Source organism: Bufo gargarizans, chromosome 9, assembly GCF_014858855.1.
Source record: "Bufo gargarizans isolate SCDJY-AF-19 chromosome 9, ASM1485885v1, whole genome shotgun sequence".
Taxonomy (NCBI): domain Eukaryota; kingdom Metazoa; phylum Chordata; class Amphibia; order Anura; family Bufonidae; genus Bufo; species Bufo gargarizans.
In genome coordinates, this window is record NC_058088.1 from 151,583,927 (window position 1) to 151,610,397 (window position 26,471).

At 45.9% G+C, this 26,471-nt stretch overlaps 1 protein-coding gene across 1 annotated transcript; it reads right to left on the bottom strand.

Annotated features, from left to right (window-relative positions):
* Positions 1-666: 666 nt before the first annotated feature.
* On the bottom strand, positions 667-25,762 carry RBMX2 (RNA binding motif protein X-linked 2). The gene is made up of 6 exons (XM_044268433.1): positions 25,657-25,762; positions 17,245-17,360; positions 14,672-14,723; positions 1,761-1,890; positions 1,477-1,648; positions 667-1,135 (listed from the first exon to the last, which is right to left on the bottom strand). The coding sequence occupies exons 1-6, from the start codon at positions 25,740-25,742 to the stop codon at positions 807-809; spliced, it is 885 nt and encodes a 294-aa protein (XP_044124368.1). The 5' UTR covers positions 25,743-25,762; the 3' UTR covers positions 667-806.
* Between the last annotated feature and the right edge of the window lie 709 nt (positions 25,763-26,471).

Sequence of the window (26,471 nt, forward strand, 5' to 3'; positions counted from 1 at the left end):
CGCCGCTCCCGTGCTTGCTCCGCCTACTTCATTCATAAAGTAGGCGGAGCAGACAGGTGACCTCAGTGAGTTACGGCCGCCCGGCCTGCCTGCTAGCTGCTAGTGCTTACTACAGGAGCGTGACGCGTACCTGTAAGCACAGGGGGAGCGCATCATTATTCAGTTTAGATACTATGATTAACACTACGTATAATACAGTACATACTGAGCGGCGGGGACAGAGTACAGTGCCTGCACTGCCAGCCGCTCTCCCCGCCTACTACAGCCCCTGCCTAGGAATCTGTGGATGGGATAATGATGGGGGGGTCTGTGGATGGCATTATGATGGTGGGGTCTGTGGATGGGACTGTTATGGGGGGGGGGGGGGGATCTGTGGATAGCACATAAAGCAGTGCCATCCACAGATCCGCCCCATTATAATGCCATCCACAGACCCCCCCCCACCATCATAATGCCATCCACAGACCCCCACCCCCACCATTATCCCATCCACAGCTCCCCCCATAACAGTGCCATCCACAGCTCCCCCCCCCCCCAACAGTGCCATCCACAGCTCCCCCCCCCCATAACAGTGCCATCCACAGATCCCCCACATAACAGTGCCATCCACAGATCCCCCACCCCATAACAGTGCATCATCCACAGATCCCCCATAATAGTGTCATGCACAGACCACCATTAGTTCAAACCCACCAAAAGCACACCTTTTGGTTAACAATATATTTTTTCTTATTTTCCTCCTCAACAACCTAGGTGCATCTTATGGGCCTTATAGGGCGAAAAATACGATATATAACGAAATAACATCATTTTCTTATTTTCTCATGTTCCCTTTTCTCATATTCTTTCGGCCTTTTTGATCCATTATCTCTGGGTTTGTTCTCCGGTAACTTATGTCTCTGTTCGGTATGTCTATCTGATGCACTATGATGGGCTCTGTGCTTGTCAGAATGAGGCAGACCACTTCTGGAGCCAGTCTCTGTTGGGGAAGCATTCCGATTATCTCTGGAGCTCAGCTGCTTTGTATTGTATTTTTCATACCCTGGATCATCACGTTCTTGTTTAATCGGGTTATTTCCACTGCTTCTTTCACTTGAATGGTTCTTGCTTTCCTTTTTTCTCTTTTTCTTTTTTTCTGTTAGGACAGGACATAAATGAGTTGTGTTAAATATGGTTTTAGGACTAACATACTAATGAGCTATCCATAGGATAGTTAATCAATATCAGCTTGGTGGGGGGTCTGACACCTGGCACCCCCCACCAACCAGCTGTTAGTTGCTGCTGGGTTGCTGAAGGGAGTCTGATATTATGACCTATCCGTTTTATAGTCCGACAGTTTATAAACTAATAACTCATGCAATTAATTACTATGCATTTTAGGATCAAGTTCTAAGTCCAGCACTGTGACAGTGAGTCACATAGTTTTTGATTACAGGATTATCTTAGGTCTAAATTGTATCATATGAAAAGAGATACCTTTCTTTGGCCTTTGGAATTCCTCTGCATCTCCCTCTGATGAAGACGGGGAAGGAGTCCTAGCACCACAGCCTCTCTCCCTCAGTGCTTGTGTCACTTCATCAACTTCTTCACCATCTTTAGGTGGCCGGTAATTGGCCACGTGATCCACACGGATTGTACGGCCTTTCAACTACCAGAGAAGAACAAAGGTAATATATATATATATATATATATATATATATACACACACACATACACTGTAGATTGTAACCATTAAAAGTTTCTATATGACAGGGACTAACCTTGATGCCATTAAAATTATCTACAGCCAGCACTGTACTTCTCTGATCTTCATAACACAGAAAGCAAAATCCACGAGAGCGCCCCGTCACTTTATCACGGACTAGATTAATATTTACAATTTCCCCATATCTGCATAAAAAAAAAAATATATATATATAAAAAAAACACAAACATGATAAAGACAAAACCGTAAAAAATACAACAACATCTAGAGGCTCTCCTTCACACAGGAAAATTCAGTGGTGGCCTCCCTGGGATTACCTGTGGGTATGTTAACTAGCTGCAGATTTACTGCTTATTCATCTTGAGGGTATGCTCACATGGAAATCCTCCTGATCCACCTCTGAACAGTGCATTTTTGGTGTGCAGAAATATATCAGCTATTTTAGCACTTCATTATTAACTTCCAAGTCTGCTTAAAAAAAGTAGCATGCTACTTCTGAAGCAAATTTCAAATCAGCGGTGGGAAAAAAAAAAAAAAAACAGCCATCATGTGCACATGGTGGCGTTTTTTCCATTACAATCAATGGAAATCTGTTAGTAGTGTTTTGATAGCAGATTGCGCTGGTTGAACATACCCTGAATGAAGCCATTTTCACATGGGCAAAATTTGCCAGCGATTTAGCAGCAAAATGCAAGCATTTTCTGTTGCGTAATCTGCATTCAAGATGGCACCAACAGCTGTCTATTGGGAATAATAAAAAGGAGGGTATTCTTGTTTGCTTGAAAAGAAAAAGCTCCAAATGTTGGAAATCTCAACATTCTGTAAGCCTTGAAATTTGATTCAGATACAGCTGTGTGTACCCCAGTGGGTCACGGTTCATCAGATTTTCATCAGCTTCATCCCAACTGTCAAGCATGGTGATGGTGGGTGATCATTTGGGATTGTATTTCAGCCTTGTATTGCGCCTGGGCACCATGCAGTCATTGAGTTGACCATGAACTTCTCAGTATATCAAAGTATTGTAAAGCCATCTATCCAACAACTAAAGCTTGGCTGAAACTCGGTCATTCAAAAGAACTACAATCCCAAGCACATCTGAAAATGTACAATAAAATGGAAGATAAAGAAATCAAGGTGCAATGGCCCAGTCAAAGTCCAGACCTTGGCAGGACCTTAAAGGCTATGTACACCTTAGTCGGAGGCAATTTTTGCTTCCGATTGCAATTAACTCATTTTTGGCAAAAAATAATATTTTCAATTGGCCTTAAAAATATTGAGCCACTGTCACAAAGGGTTAACCGTTTAACTGTGTGACTTGTACTTTGACTTTCACTTTGTGCCGGTCATCTAATAACCTTTATCTCTAAACTACTAAGAGATCATAAACACTTATTTAAGCCTTCTCATTCTCAACAGTAGGATAAGGATTGAGCTTTGATGAGCTTATAATGTCAGAGAACAGAAATATGGAGCACGTCAGCTCCCCAGGTGACGGAAAAGACAAAAACTCCACAGACTGCTACTAGAACATCTCAGCTAAGTACACAATTCGCAATCACGAATATAGCACTTGACTCTATCTGCATATAAAGCTTGTGTAATGTTCTGCCGTGACAACCATTTTCTCCAGTCTCCGGAAACTTCTAGCAGCTTGAAAAATGTAGCAAAAGTGATACACGCCTGTATTTCGCGTTACGAATTCGAATTACGTGATTTTTTACATTGCCGATTTTTAACATTCAATAAAATAATCTCGAATTTGCAAATATAAGACGAATATTCTATGAAATATCGCAAATTCGAATATAGCCCCTGCCGCTCATTACTACTAATGAGCAGCAGCACTTGTCTGCAGTCTCCATTACCATAGACCCATATTACCAGTCTGTCCTGTCCATCTGCTCTGTACTTCATATCTCCCTATGAACTTTATTACCATGGAGATTCAGCTGAAGATCATATTAAACTGTAGTCAGGATCATAACCCCTGACAATCAGAGCAGAGAGGAGGATGAGGCAGCTCTTTAACTCAGTGTTCTGAAGTAACTTGTCCTCCTGTGTGATTAGGACAGCGCTCATTTTGTTTCTAAACAAAACAAGCCATTATATCTACTGAAAGGTATTTGGGAATATATTTATAATGAAGTAATATTTAAGTATTTTCGTTTTCTTAATTCCCGGAGAACCCCTTTAACCACTTCAGCCCCGCTAGGTGAAACCCCCTTCATGACCAGAGCACTTTTTACACTTCGGCACTACACTACTTTCACCGTTTATCGCTCGGTCATGCAACATACCATACAAATTAATTTTACCTCCTTTTCTTCTCACTAATAGAGCTTTCATTTGGTGGTATTTCATTGCTGCTGGCATTTTTATTAATCAAAATGTAACGATTTTTTTGCAAAAAAATGACATTTTTCACTTTCAGCTGTAAAATTTTGCAAAAAAAACGACATCCATATATAAATTTTTCGCCAAATTTATTGTTCTACATGTCTTTGATAAAAAAAAAATGTTTGGGCAAAAAAAAAAATGGTTTGGGTAAAAGTTATAGCATTTACAAACTATGGTACAAAAATGTGAATTTCCGCATTTTGAAGCAGCTCTGACTTTCTGAGCACCTGTCATGATTCCTGAGGTTCTACAATGCCCAAACAGTAGAAAAACCCCACAAATGACCCCATTTCGGAAAGTAGACACCCTAAGGTATTCGCTGATGGGCATAGTGAGTTCATAGAACTTTTTATTTTTTGTCACAAGTTAGCGGAAAATGATGATGATTTTATTTTTTTATTTTTTTCTTACAAAGTCTCATATTCCACTAACTTGCGACAAAAAATAAAAAATTCTAGGAACTCGCCATGCCCCTCACGGAATACCTTGGGGTGTCTTCTTTCCAAAATGGGGTCACTTGTGGGGTAGTTATACTGCCCTGGCAATTTAGGGGCCCAAATGTGTGAGAAGTACTTTGCAATCAAAATCTGTAAAAAATGACCGGTGAAATCCGAAAGGTGCACTTTGGAATATGTGCCCCTTTGCCCACCTTGGCATCAAAAAAGCGTCACATATGTGGTATCGCCGTACTCAGGAGAAGTTGGGGAATGTGTTTTGGGGTGTCATTTTACATATACCCATGCTGGATGAGAGAAATATCTTGGCAAAAGACAACTTTTCCCATTTTTTTATACAAAGTTGGCATTTGACCAAGATATTTTTCTCACCCAGCATGGGTATATGTAAAATGACACCCCAAAACACATTCCCCAACTTCTCCTGAGTACGGCGATACCAGATGTGTGACACTTTTTTGCAGCCTAGATGCGCAAAGGGGCCCAAATTCCTTTTAGGAGTGCATTTTTAGACATTTGGATCCCAGACTTCTTCTCACGCTTTAGGGCCCCTAAAGAGCCAGGGCAGTATAAATACCCCACATGTGACCCCACTTTGGAAAGAAGACACCCCAAGGTATCCAATGAGGGGCCTGGCAAGTTCATAGAATTATTATTTTTTTTGCATAAGTTAGCGGAAATTGATTATTTTTTTTTTTTTTCTCACAAAGTCTCACTTTCCGCTAACTTAGGACAAAAATTTCAATCTTTCATGGACTCAATATGCCCCTCAGCGAATACCTTGGGGTGTCTTCTTTCCAAAATGGGGTCAGTTGTGGGGTGTTTGTACTGCCCTGGCATTTGAGGGTCTCCGCAATCATTACATGTATGGCCAGCATTAGGAGTTTCTGCTATTCTCCTTATATTGAGCATACAGGTAATGAGATTTTTTTTTCCGTTCAGCCTCTGGGCTGAAAGAAAAAAAATGAACGGCACAGATTTCTTCATTCGCATCGATCAATGTGGATGAAAAAATCTCTGCCCAAAAAAAAAAATGGAGGGGAAAGGCGTCTGCCAGGACATAGGAGCTCCGCCCTACATCCATACCCACTTAGCTCGTATGCCCTGGCAAACCAGATTTCTCCATTCACATCAATCGATGTAGATGAATAAATCATTGCCGGGATTTTATTTTATTTTTTTATATATATATATATATATACACAAAGTGCTTGCCAAAGCATAGGAACGCCGCCTCCTCCTCAGCTGGTATGCCTCGGCAAACGTATCTGTCACTGCAGAGGAGAAAATCCCGTCTTGCAGCGCCGCATACACAGACTTGCGTGTAATCTGACAGCAGCGCAATGCTTCTGTCAGAATGCACATCGGTGCTGCAGCTAGTCAATCGATTGGTCCACCTGGAAGGTAAAAAAAGAAAAAAGAAAAAAAAAGAAAAAACCAGGCCGCAACGCAATAATTTTATTAACTTTGCAACAGAACATGTAACTTTAACTTTTTTAACTGAACATTAACCTGTTTGCTTACTGGTGTGTTTTTTTTTTTTTTTTTTTTACCTTTATAGAACAAACCTCTCCTTCCCCATGGGTCAATGTGCAAAGCGCAAATCGCCCAAAGATGTGGCGAAGTGCGTTATGCACTTTGTCCCATGTGAAAGGAGACGTTTGCAGCAGCTGTGAGTGAATGGGCCCTAATAGCCCTGTGTGCCTGTCCTGGTGAGATGATCCCTATGCTAATAGTGTACCTGTGAGTGGTACTTCCGGAAACACTCTCCAAAGCATAGGGCAGGGTGGTCCGGACAGTCAGGACAGAAATAGCGGGTGTCACGCCTTATTCCACTCCTGCTACAGACACGACATCTTTTTCGGGGTGACGGTTGGGTTGAGGTACCAGGAACGACATTGGGGAAATGTCGCTCGTGTAGACGGCTAACTACACTGGTGGTTGGGGCCACGGAACCTCCTGGATACAGGAGGTTCTCGATGATCTCTTCCTGAAATTTGAGGAAGGATCCAGTTCTCCCAGCCTTACTGTAGAGAACAAAACTATTGTACAGAGCCAATTGAATTAAATATACAGACACCTTCTTATACCAGCGTCTGGTGCGTCGGGAAACTAAATACGGAGACAACATCTGGTCATTGAAGTCGACCCCTCCCATGTGGAGGTTATAGTCGTGGACTGAGAGGGGCTTTTCAATGACACGGGTTGCTCGCTCAATTTGTATTGTCGTGTCTGCGTGAATGGAGGAGAGCATGTAAACGTCACGCTTGTCTCTCCATTTCACCGCGAGCAGTTCTTCGTTACACAGTGCGGCCCTCTGCCCCCTTGCAAGACGGGTGCTAACGAGCCGTTGGGGGAAGCCCGCGCGACTAGTTCGCGCGGTACCACAGGCGCCAATCCGTTCTAGAAACAAATGCCTAAAGAGGGCCACACTTGTGTAAAAATTGTCCACATAAAGATGGTACCCCTTGCCGAATAAGGGTGACACCAAGTCCCAAACTGTCTTCCCACTGCTCCCCAGGTAGTCAGGGCAACCGACCGGCTCCAGGGTCTGATCTTTTTCCTCATAGACCCGAAATTTGTGGGTATAGCCTGTGGCCCTTTCACAGAGCTTATACAATTTGACCCCATACCGGGCGCGCTTGCTTGGGATGTATTGTTTGAAGCCAAGGCGCCCGGTAAAATGTATCAGGGACTCGTCTACGCAGATGTTTTGCTCTGGGGTATAAATATCTGCAAATTTCTAGTTGAAATGGTCTATGAGGGGCCGAATTTTGTGGAGCCGGTCAAAAGCAGGGTGGCCCCTGGGACGGGAGGCGGTGTTGTCACTAAAGTGCAGGAACCGCAGGATGGCCTCAAAACGTGCCCTGGACATGGCAGCAGAGAACATGGGCATGTGATGAATCGGGTTCGTGGACCAATATGACCGCAATTCATGCTTTTTTGTCAGGCCCATGTTGAGGAGGAGGCCCAGAAAAGTTTTAAGTTCGGAAACTTGGACTGGTTTCCACCGGAAAGGCTGGGCATAAAAGCTTCCCGGGTTAGCGGTGATAAATTGTGTGGCATACCTGTTTGTTTCGGCCACAACTATGTCTAAAAGCTCCGCAGTCAAGAACAGCTCAAAAAATCCCAGGGCCGAACCGATCTGAGCCGTCTCAACCCGAACTCCAGACTGGGCAGTGAAAGGGAAAACTACAGGTGCGGCTGAAGTTGGGGACTGCCAATCAGGGTTTGCCAGCACCTCTGGGATTCTAGGGGCTCTACGGGCACGTCTTTGCGGTGGCTGCGACGGGGTCACTACTGCACGTGCCACCGTACCAGCTTCAACTGCCCTTCTGGTGCTCGCTACTTCACCAGGTTGTACGGCAGTGCTGGTACTAGGTCCAGGGAGGGCTGGGCTGCTGGTGTATGCCTCACCACGTAATCCGACAGCACCAGCCCCACTCTGCTGCTCTTGAAGCGGATCCTGCGGTCTAGCGACACAGGGCCGGGTACGCCTGGTGGTATCAGGGACCTCAGCCTCCTCGTCCGAACTTTGGGTCAGAGAGCCACTGCTTTAGGGCTGAAACGATTATTCGAATAACTCGATTAAATCGAGTCAAAAAATTCATCGATGCAGTTTCCCTGCATCGAGGAATCGTTTACACCACGTGATCACGGAGCGGGAGTGAAATTAAGCGTCTCACTCACCGCTTCCGTGTCCTCCGGAGGCCAGAGAGGCAGGACTGAGCCGGCCGGCACAGCGGAGGGAGGAGGGAGGAGGAGGGAGTCTCTCCCTCCCCACTGTGCGCGGCTTCCGCTGAACACCAATGAGGACAGAGTAGGAGGAGGAGGGGAGGGACTGTGGCCACTGCACTACCAATGAATCTGCCGGCCATATCCCACAGGGTCCCCCTCCCCCCCCCCCCATCATTGGTGGCAGTTTGCAGTTCCGATCGGAGCCCCAGCAGTGTAATGCTGGGGCTCCGTTCGGTTACCATGGCAGCTACTGAAGTCCTGGCTGTCATGGTATGTTAGTGAGCAGAGAGCAGCGCATTATACTCACGTGCGCTGTGGCCGCTCCTTCTCATAGGTCTGTGCGGCGCATTGCTAATGCTGTAAGCATTAGCAATCCGCCGCACAGACAGAAGAAGGAGCGACCGGCGGCCACAGCGCACGTGAGTATAATGCGCTGCTCTCTGCTCGCTAACATACCATGACAGCCAGGACTTCAGTAGCGTGACTCCTGGCTGCCATGGTAACCGATCGGAGCCCCAGCATTACACTGCTGGGGCTCCGATCGGAACTGCAAACTGCCACCAATGATGGGGGGGGGGGGAGGGGGGGAGGCAGATCAGAGGCTGGGGGAGGGGGGGAGGCAGATCAGAGGCTGGGGGAGGGGGGGAGGCAGATCAGAGGCTGGGGGAGGGGGGGAGGCAGATCAGAGGCTGGGGGAGGGGGGGAGGCAGATCAGAGGCTGGGGGAGGGGGGGAGGCAGATCAGAGGCTGGGGGAGGGGGGGAGGCAGATCAGAGGCTGGGGGAGGGGGGGAGGCAGATCAGAGGCTGGGGGAGGGGGGGAGGCAGATCAGAGGCTGGGGGAGGGGGGGAGGCAGATCAGAGGCTGGGGGAGGGGGGGAGGCAGATCAGAGGCTGGGGGAGGGGGGGAGGCAGATCAGAGGCTGGGGGAGGGGGGGAGGCAGATCAGAGGCTGGGGGAGGGGGGGAGGCAGATCAGAGGCTGGGGGAGGGGGGGGAGGCAGATCAGAGGCTGGGGGAGGGGGGGAGGCAGATCAGAGGCTGGGGGAGGGGGGAGGCAGATCAGAGGCTGGGGGAGGGGGGGAGGCAGATCAGAGGCTGGGGGAGGGGGGGAGGCAGATCAGAGGCTGGGGGAGGGGGGGAGGCAGATCAGAGGCTGGGGGAGGGGGGAGGCAGATCAGAGGCTGGGGGAGGGGGGGAGGCAGATCAGAGGCTGGGGGAGGGGGGGAGGCAGATCAGAGGCTGGGGGAGGGGGGGAGGCAGATCAGAGGCTGGGGGAGGGGGGGAGGCAGATCAGAGGCTGGGGGAGGGGGGGAGGCAGATCAGAGGCTGGGGGAGGGGGGGAGGCAGATCAGAGGCTGGGGGAGGGGGGGGAGGCAGATCAGAGGCTGGGGAGGGGGGGAGGCAGATCAGAGGCTGGGGGAGGGGGGGCAGATCAGAGGCTGGGGGAGGGGGGGCAGATCAGAGGCTGGGGGGAGGGGGGCAGGCAGATCAGAGGCTGGGGGGCAGGCAGATCAGAGGCTGGGGGGGGAGGCAGATCAGAGGCTGGGGGAGGGGGGGGCAGATCAGAGGCTGGGGGGCAGGCAGATCAGAGGCTGGGGGGGCAGGCAGATCAGAGGCTGGGGGGGGCAGGCAGATCAGAGGCTGGGGGGGCAGGCAGATCAGAGGCTGGGGGGGCAGGCAGATCAGAGGCTGGGGGGAGGGGGGGAGGCAGATCAGAGGCTGGGGGGGCAGGCAGATCAGGGGGAGGGGGGGGCAGATCAGGGGGAGGGGGGGGCAGATCAGAGGCTGGGGGGGGCAGATCAGAGGCTGGAGGGGGAGGCAGATCAGAGGCTGGAGGGGGAGGCAGATCAGAGGCTGGGGGGAGGCAGATCAGAGGCTGGGGGGAGGGGGGGAGGCAGATCAGAGGCTGGGGGGAGGCAGATCAGAGGCTGGGGGGAGAGGGGGAGGCAGATCAGAGGCTGGGGGGAGAGGGGGAGGCAGGCAGATCAGAGGCTGGGGGGGAGGCAGATCAGAGGCTGGAGGGGGAGGCAGATCAGAGGCTGGGGGCAGGGAGATGGAGAGAGAGTGGTTAATGGAGGCTGCAGGCACCACCTTGGTATGTATAAAGTTATTGGTTTAGAGAGGGGTTAATGAAGGCACCTCCAAGGTGCTTTCATTAACCTCTTCAAACCAATAACTTTATACATGCCTAATGCCAAGGTGCTTCCATTAACCCCTCCAAACCCAATGGGCATGTATAAAGTTATTGGTTTGGAGGGGTTAATGGAAGCACCTTGGAGGTGCCTTCATTAACCCCTCTCTAAACCCAATAACTTTATACATACCTAATTACGTACGTTATTTTAAGTAGCTTTTTCTTATTAGATTACTCGATGAATCGAGAAATATAATCGATAGAATACTCGATTACAAAAATATTCGTTTACTGCAGCCCTACACTGCTTTCTACAGGTTCGTATTCTGACCCGCTGGATTCATCAGATGAGGGTTCCCATTCCTCATGCGACTGGGTCAGAAGCCTGTAGGCCTCTTCAGAGGAATACCCCCTGTTAGACATGTGGGCAACTAAATTTAGGGGTAAGCCTGTCTTACAAAGGGGAGGCTAGCGAAGTACCGGAGGCTGCTGCGGTTGATAAAAAATATCAAAACTGATTTTTTTATCGCCGCAGTGCGTGTAAAGTGAATGTGCAGTGATCAAAAAAAAATTTTTTTTTTGTCACTGCGGTGGGGCGGGTGTGGGCGAACGCACGTGTGGGCGACCGATCAGGCCTGATCGGGCAAACACTGCGTTTTGGGTGGAGGGCGAACTAAAGTGACACTAATACAATTATAGATCTGACCGTGATCAGTTTTGATCACTTCCAGATACTATAAAAGTACAAATGCTGATTAGCGATACGCTAATCAGCGAATAACGGACTGCGGTGCAGTGGGCTGGGCGCTAACTGATCGCTAACTACCTAACCAAGGGACCTAAACTATACCTAAAACCTAACGGTCAATAACAGTGAAAAAAAAAAGTGACAGTTTGCACTGATCACTTTTTTCTTTTCACTTGTGATTGACAGGGGTGATCAAAGAGGTGATCAAAGGGTTAATAGGGGTTCAGGGGGGTGATCAGGGGCTATAGTGTAGTGTTTGGTGTACTCACTGTGAAGCCTGCTCCTCTGCTGGATCCAACCGACGAAAAGAACCAGCAGAGGAGCAGGCAGCCATATAACAGATCATATTTACAAATATGATCTGCTATCTGGCACTTTGATTGGATTTTTTAAAAAATCAGCAACCTGCCAGCCACGATCATTGGCTGGCAGGTTGCTGACGAAATACTTCTCGATTAAATGCCGGCGCGAACTGCGCACGCGCGGGCGCATACTCGCGTCATCTCGCGTCTCGCGAGATGACGCGTATATGCGTGACTGTGCGCAGCGCTGCCACCTCCGGAACGCACATGTGCGTTAGGCGGTCCGGAGGTGGTTAAGGACGAGTGATGCGCGTCCGGAGTGTGACGCTCGCTCGTCTGAAAGCAGCCTAATAGTTATAAAAAAAACAATATATTAAAAGTTTAAAATCACCCCCCCTTTCCCAATTTTACATATCAAAATATATAAACAATAAAAAAAAATAAGTATTGTCACATCTGAAAATGTCTGAACTACTAGTATATGGTGTTGCGTTATCCTTAAGGGATCCGATTGCCAGTGAAGTAACTGGTGAACCTTGCACAGTTTCACATTAGCATTTGACAGACATGGTCATTTGTGTAGCATTGGGGGGGGATAGTGCACGTCCCCCGCAGGCTACCATCTGTATAGTGCATGATTTCTAATAGCATATGCGCGGGATGCAGCTAATTTTAACTTTTGTTGTCTCACAAGAGAGCTGTTAAATCAGCGAGAATAAAAGTTACTTTTTTTATACACTTTATATCAGGGTCAAGTTTGGGTAATTAGCCTTGTTTGGCTTTCAGCGTTAATAAACTACTAGAATTAGTATATAAAATGAGAATGCTTGGACTGGGAGAAAACGTCTGTATGTGGGTAAGTAACTGGCTCAGTGATAGAAAACAGAGGGTGGTTATTAACTGTACACACTCAGATTGGGTCACTGTCACTAGTGGGGTACCTCAGGGGTCAGTATTGGGCCCTATTCTCTTCAATATATTTATTAATGATCTTGTAGAAGGCTTGCATAGTAAAATCAATTTTTTCAAATGACACTAAACTGTAAAGTAAATGACACTGAAGAGGACAGTATACTACTACAGATGGATCTGGATAGATTGGAGGCTTTGGGCAGAGAAATGGCAAATGAGGTTTAACACTGACAAATGTAAGGTTATGCACATGGGAAGGAATAATGCAAGTCACCCGTACATACTAAATGGTAAAACACTGGGTAACGCTGACATGGAAAAGGATCTAGGAATTTTAGTGAATAGGAAACTGAGCTGTAAAAACCAGTGTCAGGCAGATGCTGCCAAGGCCAATAAGATAATGGGTTGCATCAAAAGGGGAATAGATGCCCGTGATGAGAACATAGTCCTGCCACTTTACAAATCACTAGGTAGACCACACATGGAATACTCTGGGCTCCTGTGCACAAGAAAGTCATAGCAGAGCTCTACTATTAAATTCAAAGTCACCCTGATGCTTTAATTAGCGCTGTCAGAGGAAAATAAATATTTTTTGTACTCCGAATCTGAGCAGGAGGAATCAGAAGTCAAAAGAGGAAGAGGATGAACTAATAACTTTCCTTATGTCTGGAGGTAGATAGAAAGGTATCAGACAGAAAATTCCACCGACATTGAACACATCTCTTATTTAATTGCCTTTCATTTATTTATTTAAATTAGCAATGCTAATTGTACATCTCTGACAAAGTTTTTGTATAAGGTTCAGAAAGTTGGGTTAAAAAACAAATAAACAAACAAAAAGAAAAAGCGGAGCTATTCTTTTCAGTAATTTCAGTACACCAAGTGGCTTCAATTCTGTCCCTCAAGTCAAACATGTTTGCAGGAGAGCAGCCTAGAGAATATTACCTCCTTTTATATGTTTCCTAACTCCAGACCTCAGATCAGAGGGCAACATTTGCCTTGAATCCTCCACCAGAAGAGGCCTGAAAGGCAAACAGCTCAGTCGCTCTCCAACATACTTGACTGTCTTCAAAAGGTGTGACCCATTTCTTTTAGATCTAAAAGAAACAGGTCACACCTTTGAAGACAGTCAAGTACGTGTTTTGGATAAGGAGGCCGATTGGTACAAACGAGGTGTGAAGGAGGCCATCTACGTAAAAGTGGAGAAGCCAAGCTTGAATAGGGGCGGGGGGGTTAGACATTTATTGTCTGCCACATACAATGCTGTCTTGACACCTTTTTCTGGGAGGTCATTATCACCTACTGACTCCAATTAGGATAATGGAATCAACTCCTTTGACCCCATGCTGGGTATAATGACCTCTGACCCCATGCTGGGTATAATTACCAGATGTTGATTCAGTTACATATTCCTAGAGAATTTTTGTACAGTCACTCAGAATTGAGAAAGCTCGTTGGAAGAACGAGTGAAACGTTTTCAAGAAATCTACAGTACGTCCAGTTGCCTTGATTTATTCTTTACAGATACCACTTTACAAAGCTTTGGTGCGGCCTCATCTGGAATATGCAGTTCAGTCTGGGCACCAGTACATAGAAATGACACACTGCAGCTGGAAAAAGTACAGAGGAGAGTGACTAAAATGATAAGGGGCATGGAGGGTCTTAGTTATGAAGAAAGATTAAGAGAATGTAATTTATTTAGTCTTGAGAAGAGATGTCTAAGAGTGGACATGATTGTCCTATAAAAATATATAAAAGGGCCATACAAACAATACGGCGAAAAGCTGTTCCATGTAAAATGTGCTCAAAAAACAAGGGGGCACTGCCTCCGACTGAAGAAGAAAAAGTCCAGTCTCCAGAAGCATCAAAGCTTCTTTACTGTGAGAACTGTGAATCTGTGGAACAGACTTCCTCAGGACGTGGTCACAGCAGGAACAGTGGACAGTTTCAAAAAAAGTTTAGACAAATGCTTAAAAGTAAAAAACATAAATGCTTATGAAAACGTGTAAAAAAAAATCTGAGTCTCACTTCCTTCTGGGATTCGCATCCCCACCTATCCCTTGGTTAAACTTGATGGACGTTGTATTTTTTCAACCGTATTAACTATGTAACTATGAATTATCAGATATGCAACTACAAAAATAAAACAGAGGTCACCAGGTAAGTGTTCATTCCCCGGTTAATGTGGATTTTTCCTTTTGAGACAAAAGGTAATTTTAATGTTTATTATCAGTATTATAAGCAGGACGGGGAAACAAGTAGGACAAATAGTAAACTCACTGTGAGAAGACGCAGATAATGTCACCTTCTGTCAACTCATAGGGAAACCCACCTGAACAAAAGGGAAAATCAAACAAACGGTTTTCAGGTCAATAATGGGTTTAAAGTAACATATATCTAAAAACGAGCTACTTAAAGGGGATTTTCCATCTTAGACTTAAGCTATGAGTGAATGACTGAAATAAACATCACACATCCAAAGATTGTAGCATTGAGATAGATGAGTTCTTTTCTCTCCAATGAAGTCTAGAGGATTTCTAAAAACAACCAAGAAAGTAGCAGAAAAATTTCTTTTTTTCTCTCAAAAAAGACATGGATCATGCTATGCATTGATCTACTGTTACTAAGCCTAATTTATAAGCATGTCCACGAGGCACTTTGTATATGTTTAGATAAAAATGCATAGGCCCACTCACCACATCAAGGTGGCCACTTTTCAGAAGGTCCCTACTCTAATTTGGCGCAGCACCACATGGCATAGACTGCTGACGCAGCACAACACCATAGCAGTGGGGTGCAGTCCTCACTGGACGCCAGAAGCAATGAGTGCTTCCATAAATACAAATGGAAGCCCTCATTGCTGGAGCGCTGACGGCCACATACTGCGGCGGGGCACAGGAGCGCATAGTTCCCTCCCTCGTTGCCGATCACCACCATAGTAAGCCTGAGGCCTATGTGGTAGTGAAATCCCGGTGCAGGTGTGCGTGATGATGGGGCAGAGCAGGGGGGGGGGGGGACAACGACACACACTGCTGACACACTGCTGCGCGGGGGGGCAGGACACACTGCTGTGTGGGGGGCAGCGCAGGGGGGGACACTGCTGTGCGGGGGGCAGCGCAGGGGGGGACACTGCTGTGCGGGGGGCAGCGCGGGGGGGGGGACACTGCTGTGCGGGGGGGCAGCGCGGGGGGGGGGGGACACTGCTGTGCGGGGGGGCAGCGCGGGGGGGGACACTGCTGTGCGGGGGCAGCGCAGGGGGGGGGGACACTGCTGTGCGGGGGGCAGCGCAGGGGGGGGGACACTGCTGTGCGGGGGGCAGCGCAGGGGGGGGGACACTGCTGTGCGGGGGGCAGCGCAGGGGGGGGGGACACTGCTGTGCGGGGGGCAGCGCAGGGGGGGGACACTGCTGTGCGGGGGGCAGCGCAGGGGGGGACACTGCTGTGCGGGGGGCAGGACACTGCTGTGCGGGGGGCAGGACACTGCTGTGCGGGGGGCAGGACACTGCTGTGCGGGGGGGGGACGGGGGACACTGCTGTGCGGGGGGGGGACGGGGGACACTGCTGTGCGGGGGGGGGGGGGACACTGCTGTGCGGGGGGGGGGGACACTGCTGTGCGGGGGGCAGCGCAGGGGGGGGACACTGCTGTGCGGGGGGCAGCGCAGGGGGGGGGGACACTTCTGTGTGGGGGGCAGCGCAGGGGGGGGGGGGACACTGCTGTGCGGGGGGCAGCGCAGGGGGGCAGTGTGGGTGGCTTTGCTATTGGGGAGGCACTGTTGGTGCAATTCTATTATTTCTGGGGACACTATACATGGATAATTACCAGGAGCACAATAGAGCGGAGATTATAGCTGCTGTGGACACTATAGGGAGGGACATATCAAACCGGTCTAAAGGGGAGGGACATATCAAACCGGTCTAAAGTAGAACTGGCTTAGTTGCCCATAGCAGCCAATCAGATTCCACCTTTCATATTTGATAGCTCTTTTGGAAATCCAGTTCTACTTTACACCAGTTTGATTAATGACCCCAATTATGTCTACTGGGGTCACAATTTTTTCAGCAGAATAGTACCTGGGGCATTGGGGGGCACAACGGGCACAGTATTGCAGATGGCAGCAGGATGACACTGTGGGGACACCAGGATGGGGGGGTTGATGGAAAAACTGAGAAATCTAACATTTCTGTGCCACAAACTCTGTATAGACGAGATGCGGCTGAAAGGATTTGTCATGGCGGTGTAACGGAGGAGAAGAGGAAAGAGAAGTTCTACATGACAGGAGATGTCCCTGGATGTAAGAGGTTTGTGGTCAATTTTTTTGGGGTGGGTTTGCCAGAGAAATGACCCTCCTCAGGTGCCAAACACCCTAGGCACGCTACTGCACCATAGCAGTCGTTCTGAGATATTACCTGGCCAGGAATGTGGTAGGTTGACCACCTCTATTATAACAGCAGCTCTAACATAAATGGTTCATTGTCAACACAATAGATTTCCTTACACCAGTGTTATGGTGTCCTAAGTAAGGGCAACACAAACTAGGGACAGGTTGCCTTAGCAAAATGCTGGGTCACTTTCTTTAATGGATACGGCCGTTTTGCCAAAATCTTTTATTGAACAGCTCCACAGCATAATGACTAGTCCCGATTATTGATGGGGTCCTGGTGTTCCCCGTCCAGCTGCTGCCGATTCAGCTGGAGAAACTACTGTCAGAGGCAAGTGGGCGGGGAGAGCCATAGGCTCATGAATATGGGGGCTCATTGGCATGTGCTGGAGCCTTTAGGACTTATAAGTGAGGGCAGAAGAAAACTGGAGACACATTCTCTTTAACATAATCACACATCTGCTGTTTAACTAACCCATAAAGATCCAAGCACTGTCTTTGTAGTCTTGATGCCACGACACAGACTCCTTTACACCAAGTTTTGCCTCACGAGCATTGAGCTCATTTATCAACTTTACTTTTGTTAAAGGACTGCAAAAGAGTAAAGGAAAGTTAGACACATTCTGTCATGTACACATAACCATAACCACTTTTACATATTCACAAAGTCTGGGCAGAAACTTTCCAGTGCCGATAGCTCACACAATACTAATACATTTTATTGACCGTGCAAATGCATTTGGTCTCTTATGCTCGACTGGGGCAACACTGACAAAATTACATGAAAGGTGTTTTTTTGCAAAGTTTCCAACCATGTTGAAATATCGGAGATTGTTACATGCCAGTTAAAGAAAACTGGCAGTCATATAGTAACTTTCATGCGACTTTACCATGGAAAGACATCTCCTTAATGGAACAGGACGTGGTCATATTCTTAGGCTGAGTTCACATCTACTGTCTACCTACTGTGAAGGCTGCACACATGTGAGGGCGCGTTGTGACCTCACACTGTGCGCGCCACACACAGCAGACTGAAGAGAATTACCAAGCGCGGGTGGTGGTGAGTGGCGGCGGCCGGAGCAGGAAAGGCAGCGGTAAGTGTTTTTTTTATTTGGGGGCTGAAGCGAGGCATATGGAGGGGCTGAAGAGAGGCATATGGGGCTCTTATCTGAGGTCTTATTGGGGGTCATTCACATTGGGGTCTGAGCTGAGGTCTGATCTGAAGTCTTATTAACATTGGGGGTCTGACCTGAGGTGTAATGAAAAATATTTTTTTCTGATCGTCCCCCTCTAAAACCTAGGTGAGTCTTATGGGCCGCAGCATCTTATAGGGCGAAAAATACGGAATGTTCATGTAATCTGTTTTGTCACAGGAACAATAAAAACTGATCTGTTAACCCCCCCCTTCTACCTTAGGCTAGTTTTCACCCTCCTGCCGAGGTCTATTTTTTGCAAATCTGACATTTGTCACTTTATGTGGTAATAACTTTTGAATGCTTTTACTTATCCAAGCCGAGATTGTTTTCTGGTGACACTTTGTACTTCAGCGGTAGCGGTAAATTTGGATCAATATTTTTTCCTTTATTTATAAAAAAAAATGTAAAATTAAAATTTGAGTTTCTCTACTTTTAAGGCAGATAGTAATGCCTCATAAAATAGCTATCAATCAACATTCCCCATATGTCTACTTTACATTTGCATAATTTTGTAAGTGTCATTTTTTTTTTAGGACATTAGAAGGCATAGAATTTTAAAATAAATTTTTCACGTTTTCAAGAAAATTTCCCAAACCATTTTTTAGGTTCAGGTTTTTGAGGTGCTCCACAAGAATTAAAGGAAAATGTAGCTAAAATGTTCCCTTTGTTCCTGTCCTTTAGTTTGTTAACCCTTTAAGTATAATTCGCTGTACTATCAATAAATCCCCTTTTAAAGATCCAGTAATTATTTTGTTAAAATATAATTAGGTGAGTCATACTAGCTGCTCACTTTCTGTTTGAAAAGGGCACCTGTGAGTCCCGAAACGCGCGTCACCCTAATATGAGTGACCAATAAATTTCTTATCAGCAAAGATTATTGGAGTGCCGGTTTTCTTCTATTTTTCTAATTTAAAACTATGTCCTCTTGTAGCAGTTTTTCTTCTTTTAAATATTCTCTCCTCTTTTACCTTGTCGATTCAATTTATGATTTAAAAGTGTCTATCATATCCCCTCTGTCTCGTCTTTCAGAAATAATCGTTTACTGCAGCTTTAATACCAGCCTACCCCTATTCATGTCCCTAACTGCCAATGGCTTGCAGCACAGTGCCCAGTAATCAGAGAGGCCTCCCTAGATCCCTGGTAGGGCAACCACTGAGAATGGGTGAAAGTAGGGCTCTCCTCCATGAGAACATGCTGATGGTTAAGTACAAGAGGGACATCCTTGTACTGACCACCATTTACACTAACACCAGCTCCACTGCCCCTGTACGTGGTACCACAACCACTACCCCCAAACCAGTATGTATCCTGGACTACAACAGAAACATAAGAGGGGTGGATCTTTCAGATCAACTTATGAAGCCCTACAGTGCCACAGGAAAAATGAAAGTCTGGTACAGAAAGCTGGCCGTGCACATTGCCATCTGTACAATGTGCACGAGCAATCTGCAGGCCACACAGGAACTTTCCTTCAGTTCCAAGAGGTGGTTATCAAGGCCCTAATTTTTCTAAGCCAGGCTGGTTAGGGTCCTAGTACTTCAGGAAGTCATGATGCCCGTGTTGTACCAGGGCAACATTTTCCAGGTCAAGTCCCCCATACAGCAAGGAAGGGAGGGACCCAAAAAAGATGCAGGATGGGTTCCACAAGGGAGATAAGGAAAGACACCATTTACTACTGCGAAACCTGCCCTAAAAAACCTGGCCCGTGCATGCAGGAGTGGTTTAAAATCTACCACACATCCATGGAGTATTAATTTAATTTCATCCATGATGTACCCTGTAGTTTTACCAACCACTACATATTCATTTCTGTGAAACTCCTTAGGTCAAAAGTGCTCTTTCCATCCCTTAAAATGTTCGTACGGGTGTGCACTGTCCAAAATGGGGTCACTTCTTGGGGTTTTTAATTTCTGGGGACCTTGCGCCTAAAATCAATGTCTGCCAATTCAGGTCAGCAAAATCCAAATTTTGCTATTTGACTCTAAAGCCCTGCTATGTGCCCATACATCATTTTTTGTCCTGTTACCCTTTAGGAAAGTGTGTGTGCAAAGCAACTTTTTCTAGAAAAAAATGCATTTTTTCATATTCACTGCCTGTCTAGGAAACACCTTTGAGGTCAAAGTGCTCACTACACACCTTGAAAGATTCCTTGAGGGGTGCAGTTTCTAAAACAGGATGATGTATGGGTGGTTTCTAATATGCAAGCCCCACAAAGTATCTTCATAACTGAACTGGTCCTTAAAAAATTGGGTTTTGGAAATTTTCGTAAAAATGTTAAGATTTACTTCTAAACTTCTAAGCCTTCTAACATCCCCAAAAATATAAAATATCATTTTCAAAATGATCCAAACATGAAGAAGACCTATCGGAAATTTAAAGTAATAACTATTTTTTGGAGGAATTACTATCTATTTTAAAAGTAGAGAATTTAAAAAATTTTTACTCAAATTTACAATACGTGACGAGAAAATCTCAGAATTGCCTGGATAAGTAAAAGTGTATTAAGGTTATCACCACATAAAGTGACATGTCAGATTTGCTAAAAATGGCCTGGTCCTTAACCCTTTCGCTACCAGTGCCATACATGTATGGCGCTGAAACGATATGCGAACATGGCGCCCGCTCGCATGTGCAATGGGCGTCATGGACAGTAGATCTCTGCTGTTTCATACAGCAGAGACCTGCGGCCAATTACCGTGACCGGCAATAATGCCGATCGTAGCAATTAAATGCTTTAGATGCCGTGACCAAGTGAGGTCACGGCATCTAAATGTGCAAAAACCCAGAAGCTCACGCTTCCAGGCTTGCTACCGATGCCCCATATGGCCAAATGGGGCATCGGTACTTGCGCTGAACACTTTCAGCCTCGCTGCAATTCCTATTTTGGCCACCAGATGGCAGGGCAGGATAAGAAATGAGCAAAATTGACTTTCAATAGCAATTTAAAATTCCCTGAAAGAACAAAATTAAATTAATAAGCTCATAGATGAGCCACAAAATGATCACAAAAAATGAAAAAAGTTAAAAAATATATATAAAAAAATATATATATATAAAAAAAAGTTTTAATCACCCCCCCTTTACGTATAATAAAAAAATAAATACCTACAGTGGATATAAAAAGTCTACACACCCCTGTTAAAATGTCAGGTTTCTGTTCTGTAAAAAAAATTAGACAAAGATAAATCATTTTAGAACTTTTTCCACCTTTAATGTGACCTATAAACTGTACCACTCAATTGAAAAACAAACTGAAATCTTTTAGGTGGGGGGGGAAGAAAAAAATAAAAATAAAACTAAAATAAAGTGGTTGCATAAGTGTGCACACCCTCTTATAACTGGGGATGTAGCTGTGCTCAGAATTAAGCAATCACATTCAAAACCATGTTAAATAGGAGTCAGCATACACCTGCCATCATTTAAAGTGCCTCTGATTAACTCCAAATAAAGTTCTGCTGCTCTAGTTGGTCTTTCCTGAAATTGTCTTAGTCACATCCCCCAGCAAAAGCCATGGTCCACAGAGAGCTTCCAAAGCATCAGAGGGATCTCATTGTTAAAAGGTATCAGTCAGGAGAAGGGTGCAAAAGAATTTCCAAGGCATTAGATATACCATGGAACACAGTGAAGACAGTCATCATCAAGTGGAGAAAATATGGCACAACAGTGACATTACCAAGAACTGGACGTCCCTCCAAAATTGATGAAAAGACTAGAAGAAAACTGGTCTGGGAGGCTACCAAGAGACCTACAGCAACATTAAAGGAGCTGCAGGAATATCTGGCAAGTACTGGCTGTGTGATACATGTGACAACAATCTCCCGTGTTCTTCATATGTCTGGACTATGGGGTAGAGTGGCAAGACGAAAGCCTTTTCTTACGAAGAAAAACATCCAAGCCAGGCTACATTTTGCAAAAAACACATCTGAAGTCTCCCAAAAGTGTGTGGGAAAAGGTGTTATGGTCAGATGAAACCAAGGTTGAACTTTTTGGCCATAATTCCAAAAGATATGTTTGGCGCAAAAACAACACTGTACATCACCAAAAGAACACCATACCCACAGTGAAGCATGGTGGTGGCAGCATCATGCTTTGCGACTGTTTTTCTTTAGCTGGATCTTCTGGCCAAGTCAAAATGTGCCATGCTGATAGACTCATACCCAAAAAGACTGAGTGCTGTAATAAAATCAAAAGGTGCTTCAACAAAGTATTAGTTTAAGGGTGTGCACACTTATGCAACCACATTATTTTTTTTTTATTTTTTTTTCTTCCCTCTACCTAAAAGATTTCAGTTTGTTTTTCAATTGAGTGGTACAGTTTATAGGTCACATTAAAGGTGGAAAAAGTTCTGAAATGATTTATCTTTGTCTCATTTTATTACAGCGCAGAAACCTGACATTTTAACAGGGGTGTGTAGACTTTTTATATCCACTGTAAATAACAATAAATATAAACATCATGGGTATCACCACAACCGAAAGAGCCCATACTATTAAATCAGAAAAAAAAATCCAATACGGCGAATGACGTTTCATTGCTTCTCTTATTCTTTATAAAATGTGATAAAAAAGACACACACACTCCAAAATGGTATCAATAAAAAGTACAGATTGTTCCGTAAAAAATGAGCCCCTAAACAGCTCAGCAGACGGGGTTATGGGGGTGAGAATATAGTGATGTAAAAAATAAAAAGAAATCTCAAAGTTTAAATGTATTTTTACACTATTTAGACATTAAAAAACCATACATATGGGCCATCATTGTAATCGTACTGACCCAGAAAATGAAGGGCATGGGTCAGTTTTGCTGTAAATGAAACGCCGTGGGAACAAAACCCGTAAAACGGTGGAGGGATTGCGTTTTTTTTTCCAATTCCACCCCATTTGGAGTTTTTTCCCCGCTTCCCACTACATTTTATGCCATAGTTAATGGTGGCATTAGAAAGTACAACTTGTCCCGCAAACAATGTTATGTTATGGCTCACGAAAAATAGGGGGGAAAAATGAAACCGCAAAAATGAAAAAACCTCCGGTTGCCAAGGGGTTAAGGTGAAAAATGGCAGGGTCCTCAAGGGGTTAAGTAACATTAGGACAAGTTCTCGCAATTAACTGGTGCTACAGGGGCAGAGCCCCTCCTTAAGAGCTCTCCGCGGAAGTTCCTGTTTCGGACGGAGGCGGTCTCTTAAGGTGCTGTCCTGGGCGGAGGGGAAAGCTGGCTTAGTCTTGAAGGGGCTAATGTAATTGCCTTGTTTTTCCACACAGCATGGGTAGAAGTCTCCTGTGCCACATCTACCACTGTAGGCTGCAGCTTACTATTAAAGGGGTTGTCCGGGTTCTTCCCCCACCAGGCCCCTCTAACATGAGCTGTATAGAGGAGGGCAAGGGCTTTTTCAGAAGATCAGGTTGTGTACCAGGTCTCTGCTAGGCGGAAGCGGAGCATCATGTCACAGGGGCCGAGCGGAGGAAGAAGGGGATATGTCTGGGTTCAGCTCTGAACCCTGACAACCCCTTTAAAGTATGATGTTATGTCCTTAAAGGGAACCTGTCACCAGGATTTTGTGTATAGAGCTGAGGACATGGGCTGTTAGATGGCCGCTAGCACATCCGCAATACCCAGTCCCCATAGCTCTGTGTGCTTTTATTGTGTAGAAAAAAAACTATTTAAAACATATGCAAATTACCCTGAGATGAGTCCTGTGTCCTTGACTCATCTCAGGGACAGGACTCATCTCAGGTTATTTTGCATATGTATCAAATCAGGTTTTTTTGCACAATAAAAGCACACAGAGCTATGGGGACTGGGTATTGCGGATGTGCTAGCGGCCATCTAGCAGCCCATGTCCTCAGCTCCATACCCAAAATCCAGGTGACAGGTTCCCTTTAAAGGGGCTGTCTCACTTCAGCAAATGGCATTTATTATGTATAATACAAGGCACTTACTAATGGATTGTGCTCAGTTTCCGCTGCAGTATCATCATTTTGATGGGAAGAGTAGTTGTGCGTGCTGCGCTGTCCTTCCTGCCCATTATGACAGCATCCCTTTATAAAGGCTCCACGCAGAACCGTGAACAAAGCCTTAAAGGGAACCTGTCACCGGGATTTTGTGTATAGATCTGAGGACATGGGTTGCTAGATGGCCGCTAGCACATCCACAATAACCAGTCCCCATAGCTCTGTGTGCTTTTATTGTGTAAAAAAAATGATTTGATACACATGCAAACTAACCTGAGATGAGTCCTGTCCCTGACTCATCTCACATACAGGACTCATCTCAGGTTAGTTTGCATATGTATCAAATCGTGTTTTTATACACAATAAAAGCACACAGAGCTATGGGGACTGGGTATTGCGGATGTGCTAGCGGCCATCTAGCAGCTCATGTCCTCAGATCTATACACAAAATCCCGGTGACAGGTTCCCTTTAAAGGGGATGTCTCACTTCAGGAAATGTCATTTATCATTTAGACACAGTTAATACAAGCTACTTACTAATGTATAGTTATCATCCATATTGCCTCCTTTGTTGGCTGGACTCAGGTTTTCCATCACATTAACCACTGTGCGGATCCAGGGGTTATGACCATCCTACATTCCATCAGTGGTCAGCACCTTTTGCTATACTGTACAACCATGGCCACCGCTGATGGACTGCAGGGTGGTCATAACCCCTGGGTACGAGCAGTGTATAATGTGACTGAAAAATGAGCCCAGCCAACAAAGGAAGCAACATGGATAACACCGCATTAGTACGTGGCTTGTTTTAACTGTCTACATGATAAATGCCACTTGCTGCAGTAAGACAACCCCTTTAAGGCTCCTGTACACATTTCTACTTGTCGCCTTTCACGGCCATCCTAGCGCCGGATCGCTGCCCCTAGGTGTGCGGGGTAGCGCATCTTTTTGTGCCAAATCGCAGTGTATTGCCGCTCCTTTCCACGCTCACATTAGCTGCTCCTGATGAGGCATTTATTTGATGCAGAAACGCGTAGAGCTGAAGTGCTAGCATGTGCAGGGCGAGCTGGGCATTAGTGGGACTTCTACAGATGTGCTGGGTATAGGCGCTGTAGGGACGTGTACCCTGCATTCTGCTTTGGTTACTCTCTCCTGCACGGCTTGTGTATTAGGGACAAGCTGAGCACTGGACAGGTCTGGGCTTTCGTCAGCTGCACGCCCAAACCCTAAGTTTGATGCATGTCCACCGCAGGGGGTTGCGTACCTGAGTTTTGCCAACTTTAGTGAGCTGAGCCTTTATTAAAGAACCCCATAATGGGCAGGAAGGAGAGCGCAGCACGCAGAACTACTCTTCCCATCAAAGTGAGGATACTGCAGCAGAGACTGATGGACAATTAGTCAAAGGGGTTTGTGGGACACCACTGATGACCATCATATCATGGATCCTGCACCTCTGATGTGACTTTGCTGATTACATATAACCATCAGGTCTATAATAACAAAAAAGGGGGGATTTCTAGCTTGGGCTCTGTCCACACGAAGGCGTGCTGTGCGATTTTACTCCGCTTTTCTGAGAGAACCTGGGGCATAAAGCTGCAATCTCAGACCTGAACAAGCTATAACAAGCACAATCCTACAAAATACACGAGGGTACAGCGCCCAATAGCTTGTGTCACGTCCCGTATTTCTGGCGCCTGAACGGAGAAAATCCACAACCGCTGAGACTTCACAAAACAAACTCACTTCATTGCCGATATTATCCGTCCCTCGTATATGACGCCCAACTGAGTCGCCAAATGAAGTCGTAACCGGAAGGAGCAAATCCGCATGCGTCTATGCGGCGCCTTGCAGTGACTAGGATGGAGGAGGCGCTCCTGGTAGGTATGACGTCACAGGAAGAAACCAGGACTGTAGTGATGTTACCAGCTATAATCTCCATGCATGGTACGGACCCGCTGACGTCACAACATCACGTGCCAGTACTAGGTCACGTGGGTCGGGAGCTGGCGCGCTGCTTGTATAGATTAGATTGCACATGCTCGCCGCAGCCCATACATTCAGGCCGGTTCTGCAGTGAAGTGTCTTGTGTGAAAGATCCATTGTCCTGCATATCCAACACGAAATAGCGCAAAAATAATCAGAATATAGAAGCTTCTAAAATCCCAACTGCATTAAATAATGAAATATACAGAGAGGAACCAGAAAAAGGGGCTTACTAAAAGGAATGACAGAATGGAATGCCCATAGACTCTAATGGGAAGAGAGATGGGCCATGGAGATGAGAACCATATGACACATCAAATAAATCTTTAGCAGGCATACTATCCGAACACAGTAGCATTGATCTAAATTGAGATTATGTGGGATTATCATTATTTTGGAATGACAAGTGTGAATGACACAATAGAATGCCCATAGACTATAATGGGAAGTAAAATATGGTTTTATTTATAGGATAATCTGTGTTATTTAGCAATATTATGCCCATAGACTATAATGGGAAATAAAACGTGACTTGGTGTCTGAACCATTTAACATATCAAATAAATCTTTAACAG